The sequence below is a fragment of the Tupaia chinensis genome, unplaced genomic scaffold (genome assembly GCF_000334495.1).
Source record: "Tupaia chinensis unplaced genomic scaffold, TupChi_1.0 Scaffold150006_1, whole genome shotgun sequence".
NCBI classification, from domain to species: Eukaryota; Metazoa; Chordata; class Mammalia; order Scandentia; family Tupaiidae; genus Tupaia; species Tupaia belangeri.
The window spans coordinates 3,842,436-3,850,502 of NW_006209847.1; the positions used below are offsets into that span (position 1 = coordinate 3,842,436).

At 52.4% G+C, this 8,067-nt stretch overlaps 2 protein-coding genes across 5 annotated transcripts in view; one reads left to right on the forward strand and one right to left on the reverse strand.

Annotated features, from left to right (window-relative positions):
- The window catches only part of B4GALNT1 (beta-1,4-N-acetyl-galactosaminyltransferase 1), a 12,043-nt gene extending 6,883 nt beyond the window's left edge, over window positions 1-5,160 (forward strand). Inside the window, exons 7-11 of the mRNA XM_006171884.3 lie at window positions 1,857-1,955; window positions 2,096-2,286; window positions 2,776-2,916; window positions 3,172-3,412; window positions 4,483-5,160. Of these exons, the coding sequence (XP_006171946.1) occupies window positions 1,857-1,955; window positions 2,096-2,286; window positions 2,776-2,916; window positions 3,172-3,412; window positions 4,483-4,700 (890 nt within the window). The 3' untranslated portion in view covers window positions 4,701-5,160. The remainder of the gene's footprint in view (window positions 1-1,856; window positions 1,956-2,095; window positions 2,287-2,775; window positions 2,917-3,171; window positions 3,413-4,482) is intronic.
- Window positions 5,161-5,252: 92 nt separating this feature from the next.
- Window positions 5,253-8,067, reverse strand: part of SLC26A10P (Solute carrier family 26 member 10) — a 7,151-nt gene continuing 4,336 nt past the window's right edge. For 2 of the 4 annotated variants that reach the window (XM_014585600.1, XM_014585602.2), the window contains 10 exons: window positions 7,395-7,472; window positions 7,210-7,305; window positions 6,739-6,845; window positions 6,562-6,631; window positions 6,375-6,491; window positions 6,225-6,252; window positions 6,064-6,146; window positions 5,927-5,981; window positions 5,707-5,813; window positions 5,253-5,390 (listed from right to left, as the gene is read on the reverse strand). In XM_014585600.1, the coding sequence (XP_014441086.1) occupies window positions 5,355-5,390; window positions 5,707-5,813; window positions 5,927-5,981; window positions 6,064-6,146; window positions 6,225-6,252; window positions 6,375-6,491; window positions 6,562-6,631; window positions 6,739-6,845; window positions 7,210-7,305; window positions 7,395-7,472 (777 nt within the window). In that variant the 3' untranslated portion in view covers window positions 5,253-5,354. Of the gene's footprint in view, window positions 5,394-5,706; window positions 5,814-5,926; window positions 5,982-6,063; window positions 6,147-6,224; window positions 6,253-6,374; window positions 6,492-6,561; window positions 6,632-6,738; window positions 6,846-7,209; window positions 7,306-7,394; window positions 7,473-8,067 lie in introns of all 4 variants that reach the window. The other 2 variants (XM_006172279.2, XM_014585601.2) reach the window with 2 other exon arrangements.

Sequence of the window (8,067 nt, forward strand, 5' to 3'; positions counted from 1 at the left end):
TGTGTGGGCCGGCACAGGGCCCCTCCGCCCGCCGCCGCCTCGCTCGGCGCGGGTCCCGGGGGTTGCCCAGTTAACTTTTAATTAAAATGCTTTTATTGTTTTTCTTCCAGCCAGTAGAATATAAATTCCATGGTGGAAGAAACTTTGTGTTCTTATTCACCAAGGTATAGGAAAGCGGGACACTGCATAGACAGTGAAATATGAACTGGTGGGCCAGTCAATGCCACAGGAGTAACACAACACTCTGCTCTGCAGTGTGGGACCCACATGGGAGGGTTCTAGGTTTGCTTCCTGGGATCTCTGTGTACATGCTGGGCACTTGCACCTTCTGTGATCTAGGCTAGTTAAGGCTAGGAGTGGGTCACAACTTGAGGATCCTGAGAGGGGTACTGTCTCTCTCTCTCTCTCTCTTCTTCAGAAGAAATAAACTTTAAAAAGTATGTAGGACCAGGGATCAGCAGGTGGCATGGTGGTTAAGTTGATGGATACTCCCACATGTCCAACCACAGTTTGAGTCCTAGACCTGGTGGCTTGCTTTCTCACTTTCTTTCTCTCTTTCTCTCTGTGTGTGTTTCGCTCTGGTCAAATGAAAAAAATAAATGAATGAATAAATAATATTAAATAAATAATTATTTTTTAAAATAATAAAAAATATTTAGGGCAAGCTTCGGAGAACAGACAGTCTGAGCAAACATGGTGACCTTTATACACATGCAAAAACACGGTTCCATGAATGGTGATTTGCAGGGTGATAAAAGCAATTTATGAATTGAATATGAATATGCTAGCTGCCTGTTGTTATCAATACAAAAATAGTATGGGGTTAAAGAAAGCCACATATGTTTATCAAAACTGGCTCCAAAAGATCAGAGAAACTACAAGGCACCAGTTGTTCTCACATCTTCAGCCAATTAACATCCAAAAACAACTGGCTTTGTATTCCACTTCCCCTTCCACATTTTCTAGGCACTCTCCACAGACAGTGGTGTGGTGGTTGGGGCAACTAGATCTCATATGGCCAACTGTGTGGTTTGAGTCCTGAACCTAGCAGCTTGAAAAACATGCCAGGGTGTGTGTGTGCATGCCCAAAATCCTGAAATGAGGAAGAATGAAGAAGAAGGGATTGCTGTGTGACCATACCCCATGGAGAGTGCTTTGTCACTTTCTCTGCCTCTGTCTCTCTCCAGCAAGTGCACATCCCCTCTAGCAAAATTTTTAAAATTTTACATATATATATATATATATAGAGAGAGAGAGAGAGAGAGAGAGAGCACACCAGTCCTTGGCCTGGTCGTTAAGAGAGCTGGATCTCACATGGCTAACAGTGCAGTTGAATTCTGGACCTGGCATCTTGAAAACATGCCTGAAATTTGTGCATGCATGCCCAAAGTCCTGAAAGGAGGGAGAAATGAAGAAGAGATTGTGGCATGACCATGCCCCAATGGAGGGGTGCTTTCTCCCTTTCCCTCTGTCTCTGGTAAGCACACATGCCATTACTGGCAAAAAAACAATCATAAAGGAAAAAAAAAGCTATAGATGGGGCCAGCAGGTGACATGGTGGTTAAGATGCTGGATTCCCATATGGCTGACTGCAGTTCAAGTCCTGGACCTGCTGGCTTAAAAATCATGCTGGGCACATATGCCCAAGTGCCCAAAATCAAGAAGAAAGTGGAAGAGAAGGATTTACTGCATGGTCATCTCCCTAGGGGGTAATTTCTCATTTTTCCTCTCTCTCTCCCCCAGTAAGCACACATAGCCTATGGCAGAACCCCCTCCTCCCCCCCAAAAAAAAGACATATAACTGAAAAGAGAATGTCCCAGCCTTAAAAGCTGAATCCTATGTTCTTTCTTTCTAGTCCGGTTCTCCACTGAGGGACATGAGGCATCCTTCACTATCCGCATAAGACACCCTGCCAACCCTCGGCTGTACCCACCTGGGTCTACACCCCAGGGAGGTGAGGCTGGTAGGAGCAGAGAAGTGGTCGATCCATCGCTGGTGGAAACAAGTTGGGTGAGGGTGGCCATGGGAGGGAATTTCTTCCTCCCCTTTCTCCACTGTCCTTGTCTTCCCCTAACTCTGTGCCCTCACTCCCAGCTCAGTACAACATCAGTGCTCTGGTCACCATTGCCACCAAGACCTTCCTTCGTTATGATCGGCTACGGGCACTCATTGCCAGCATCCGCCACTTCTATCCAACCATCACAGTGATCATCGCTGATGACAGCGACAAGCCAGAGAGAGTTAGTGGTCCCCACGTGGAGCATTATCTCATGCCCTTTGGCAAGGTGCGCAGTCAATAAGGCTCATCTGGTGTACTAGAGGACTTGTGGGGGGGGGCGTTGCACGCTCGACCTGCAGCCTCTAGGATCATGAATCGGGAACCACCTACCTCAGAATTGTAGGGGTACCTGTTAAGCATGAAGATTCCTGGATTGTGCTCCATGGGAGCAGGGATTGTGCCTATCTTATTCTTTTAGAATCATGCTTTGTCCCTATTGGTCGTTCAGTAAAAATAGTTGTTGAGTGAATGAATGAATGAATCCGTACAAGACCTTAATGCACTCCAAGACTCACCCGCGGAACACAGCCTCAGAATCTCTGGGGATGGGGATGGGTATTTGCATTTTTTACCAGCTCCTGCCATTCAAAGGCAGTCAAAAGTTCAGAGATGGGCACAGGCTGGCAAGAGGGGTCAGGGGAGAGAGGAAGTCAGGTGGCCGAGGGGCAGGTGACCCATCTCTTCAGCCTCCCAACTGTACACACCTTTCCTCCAGGGATGGTTTGCAGGCCGGAACCTGGCTGTGTCCCAAGTAACCACCAAGTACGTGCTGTGGGTGGACGATGACTTTATCTTCACAGCGCGGACGCGGCTGGAGAGGCTTGTGGATGTGCTGGAGCGGACGCCGCTGGACCTGGTAGGACAGGGCAGGGGCAGAGGAAGTGGGGTGGGAGAAAGGCTTTGAGCAGCTGAGACTGTGGTGTGGGGGGGCCAAAACCAAGAGCAGCCTGCCCTGGGACAGAGAGGGGACAAAGAAGTTGGACCTGGGGGACTGGGTCCTGCAGAGGAGAAATGGAAGGGGATGGGGCAAGGAAACCACCCGAGACAGGAGTGCATAGACCTACCCCCTCCAGTGCCTACCCGCCTGGCGCCATCCTCCCACTCCTCGCAGGTGGGAGGCGCAGTACGAGAGATCTCTGGCTTTGCTACCACCTACCGGCAGCTGCTGAGTTTGGAACCAGGTGCACCAGGCCTCGGGAACTGCCTTCGGCAAAGGCGTGGCTTCCATCATGAGCTCGTTGGCTTCCCAGGCTGCGTGGTCACCGATGGAGTCGTTAACTTCTTCCTGGCTCGCACCGACAAGGTGCGTGAGGTCGGCTTCGATCCGCGCCTCAGCCGTGTGGCACATCTGGGTGAGTGATGCTGCGAGGCACCTGATGCTGGCCCCGCCTTCTGCAGTACCCACCTACCCCTCCCCCACTTACCCCCCCACTCCGTGCTGCTAGAGTTCTGCAAAGATTTATCAAGCCCTCCACCCGGCCAGAGACAGAGTTCCCACCCTTTCCCAGTCCTCATACCGTTTAAACCTTCTGGCCCAGAATAGCCGCTAGGCTTGTCTTGAACTTCCTAGTCACTGTCACCACCACTCCTACCCCCAGACGCTTCCCCTGGTTCAGATCTCACGCCTCAGAGCAGCCCAGCTGGCATTTATTAAAGTTCTGGGAAGCGGAGTGAGTAGTAGGCTTTTCCACTTTTTTTTTTAAAGAATTATTTTATTTGGGACGAGCAGTTGGCATAATGGCTGTGTCACTGGACTCCCATGTAGTCGACCGCGGTTCACATCCCGGACCCAGTGGCTTAAACTCACGCTGGGCGCGAGTGTGTGCATGCCCAAGATCCCGAGAGGAGAATGGAGAAGGGATTGTTGCGTGGCCATTCCCCCTGGGGGGTGGTTTCTCGCTTTCTGTCTCTCTGTCTCTCCAAGAGCAAAAAAAAAAAAAAAAAAACCTTAAAAAAAAAAAAGAATTATTTAATTTAATTATTTTTTATTTGACCAGAGGGAGATGGGGGGAGGGGGGTGAGAAAGCATGCCGCCAGGTCTCCATGTGGGAGTTCAGTGCTCCAACCACCACACACCACCTGCCACCAGTTTTTCCATTTTCAAAGCACAAGTATACTGACTCCAATTCACACGGGAGTAAAATTTAGACCCACAGGGATTAATTTACATGCTCAAGGTCGTTAGGAACAGACTCTGCCCTGCACCCTGCAAATCCTAAACTTCCATTAATTTGCATGCTCAAGGTCGTTAGGAACAGACTCTGCCCTGCACCCCGCAAATCCTGAACTCCCATTAATTTACATGCTCAAGGTCCTTAGGAACAGACTCTGCCCTGCACCCTGCATACCCTAAACTTCAGGTCTCCCTTTGGCTGGCTTTCTGCACCCTGAAGGTATACTCTCGCCTTCCTTCCATCCCCAGAATTCTTCCTGGATGGGCTTGGTTCCCTTCGGGTCGGCTCCTGCTCTGATGTCCTCGTGGATCATGCATCTAAGCTGAAGCTGCCTTGGGTGTCAAGGGATGCAAGGGCAGAGACTTACACGCGGTACCGGTACCCAGGGTCACAGGATGAAAGTCAAGTGGCCAAACACCGCCTGCTCTTCTTCAAACACCGGCTACAGTGCATGACTGCAGACTGATGGCTTCTGAGGCCTTTGACTGTCAGGCTGGGCCTACCTCTTGTTGCTGCTAGGAATTTCCAGCAAACCCACCACCCAGTGATGGCCCCAATGACTCTCCCTCCCTGCTCCTCTTCGGAATCTGATCCCAAGAAGGGTTTGTCCTGGTGACACCCTTTTTTTTCTGTGAGTGCCCAAGGGCCTGATGGAGCCATAACTTCTCCCGCAGCCAGTGCCAAGTCCTCCCCCTACCCCATTTCCATGGGATAGGGAATGGGGGGTCACTTTCCAAGTGCCAAAGAGCCCAGGGGGACTCTAAGAACTCTCCTCTCATCTCCTTAGGACTGAGGAGGTGGAGAAGCTTTCCCATAAGTAATTCCCACTCCATCTCTGGGTCCAGGACTCTGCACCAGCTCCACAGAGAGAACCTGTGTCTCTGGAGCTGGGGTGGAGGCTGGTGAACACATGATGGCAGCCGTTTGTAGTTGTGTCTCTGCAGTGCCATGGGCATGGAGGAAGGGAAACCAGAGACCCTGTGCAGAAGCCCAGACTCACTTCACAGACCTCAGAAGCTCTCATCTTCATTTTATTAGTTGTGTTAGGTAACGAGGGGGCTCAGGGGCCATGGCCATCTTTACACACACATTGTTGGGGCCTTCCATGCACGTGACTGGGTCAGATCCACACTGTGCAGATCTTTGGGCCTGTGACCTACTGGAGAAGAGAGGAGATATGTCGGGAATAGATTAGGTAACCCCCTCCTTCATCCAAGATTTGGCAGTCCTCGGAGGGGCATACCACCCCCTTTGTGACCTTAGGTCTTCCTTCTTCACCCATATCTTGGCACAGTCTCCCTGGCTTGGCCTTAAATCCACTCATCATTTCAGCCCCACTCCTTCCTTCCTGACTGTCCTCCTCGCCCCTTCTCTCAAGTCTCTCTCACTCGCCCTTCAGTCTCCCCCACCCACATTCCACCTGGCATGGCCCAGCCCTCCTGGCTCCCACTCCTGAGGCCGCTGCCCCTCACCAGTCTCTCCAGAGCATGAGCAGCTGCATCCTGCACACTCACAAACAGCTGCTCGGGGGTCACTCTGTCCAGGAGTCCTGCCCGGGTTAGTGTCCCCAACACCAAGGCTGTGTGGTGAGAATGCCAGGCACTGAGGCCCTAAGTTTACGCGGCATCCCCTTGCCTCCCCCGTTGCCCAGTCATCCCCCAGTCTCTGGGCACCTGCACCCTCCACACTCACCATTACACTGAGCCAGGAGCAGGGGGATCCCAGCATCTCGGCATCTACCAGCTAGCTGCAGGGGTGGGGCAGAGGGGTAACTTCCCAACTCAGAGGGCATGAGTGGAGTGAAAGGAGTCTCCTCAACCCACCCTCACCTGTACCACTTCTCTGGCCCCAGCAGCATCTGCAAAGGTGACACCACTGAAGTCTAGGATCAGCACTCTGACAGGCTCGGCAACTAGGGTAGGAGAAGGCAGAAGTACCTAGATGCCTCCGTGGGGCATGTCCAGATTCCCTCCTTGTCATCCCATCTCACCTGAGCCAGGTGAGCCATCTGGAATTTCCTGTGAGTAGAGTAGGGCAAGCATGAATGTGCACCCCCCTGAGTACCAGGATCCCCCTCAGGACACCCACCTGCCTCCCCTGCCCAGAAGGGTCATGCTCCTCTTTGACCGAGTCCCCTCACCTTGCCTCCTTCTCCAAGGCACAGGTGCCACTCCAGGTCATGGCGAAACTGCCCACGGGTCCCGAAGTAGATGGGTGTCGGAACTCTCAGGATGCAGAGTCCTGGGACCTGGAGGAGCTGAGGGTCAAAGGGTCAGAAAACAGCCGGGTCTCATCTTTCCTGCTGTCTTTGGCTGAAGCCCACCCACCTTGTGGCTCTCTGTGAGTGGCCTGTAGAGCTCTGTCCCCTCAGCCAGTCCGAGTGCCAGGCACTGCACCCTGGGGAAGAAGCTGCAGTCAGGTTCCCAGCCTGGTCTGGCCTGGCGAGTCACCTGAGCATTTTGCTCTCTACTTCCCTCATCTTGACTGCTCAGCTCTATACCCACCTCTGGGTGCGGCACACCACAGTCATCATGGAGAAGACCACACCCACGGCCAGGCCCAGGTCCACGCTCAGGGTCACTACAGCCACCCATGTGACCATCCACACAGCCTACAGGACATGGATGGGGTGGATTGCCCAGAATAACGGCTGGGCCGGCACTGCCAGGGCAGTGACTGCGGGGCGAGTGATGGGAAGGGAGGCCCAGGAAGAGGGAGGAAGCATGATAGAGGGAAGGGACAGGATTCTCCCAAAGGGATACACACCAAACATAATGACCCCACTTAGGAGACAGTCAGGTTTGAGTCCCTCCCTTTTCCTTGTCACTCAGTAAAGGTACAAGGAGGTTTTGGAGGTGGGTGGGTTGCAGAACTTAGGACCAGGACAATTATTTAATAGCTTTTGTCCAGAGCAGAGAATGGAGACGCTGGGAAATGGGAGAAGGGCAACTAGGGGTAACGTTTCCATTTCTCACAAAGTCCATGCGGCTGATGCGCCATAGTTGTGGAAGTTCCTGCATCTGGAAAAACATCTGGCGCATGCTGGAGATGTTGATGCAAGCCAGGACAGCCTTGGGACAGAAAGGCAAGCCAACAACTCCAGTGTCCTGGAATATGGCCACTCTTCCAAGGCACACCTACGCCCCCCTCTGCTCCTCACCTTGGGTAGATAGTAGAAGAAGGGCCCCAGCCACAGCAGCACTGACAGGACCACTAAGCAGGAGAAGAGGCCTGCCAGCTGGAGGGAAGGACGGATGGAAGCAAAGAGGAAAGGGATTCTCCCCTACCCCTGCGTGAGAGCTGATCTCCCTGCCCACTCTACATCATTCTCTTCCGAAGTCTCCCTCATCTCCTCCCACACAGACTTTCCTCACTCCTCGATCCCCCTTCTTGATATTCTGTCATTCATACCTACCTTTCCCCTTGCCCTAATTAAATGCCTGTCATTGGTCAGTCTCCCCTGGGTGTATGTAGTTCAAGTTTCCTATTTGTGTCCCCATGTCCATCTAAAAGCCACTGTTGGATTACCCTAGAAGCAGGTGAACCACATGCTTAGGGCATCAGGAAAGTAAGGGAAACCAAAAACATTAGAGGGAGACTTTTAAAAAAAAAATGTCCTGGGGAACCAGCAGTTAGCGTAATGGCTATGTCGCTGGACTCCCACGTAGTCAACCGCGGTTCACGTCCCGGACCCGGTGGCTTAAAACTCATGCCGGGCGCGTGTGCGTGCGTGCCCAAGATCCCGAGAGGAGAATGGAGGAGAAGGGATTGTGGCGTGACCATCCCCCCTGGGGGGTGATTTCTCGCTTTCTGTCTCTATGTCTCTCTCTGTC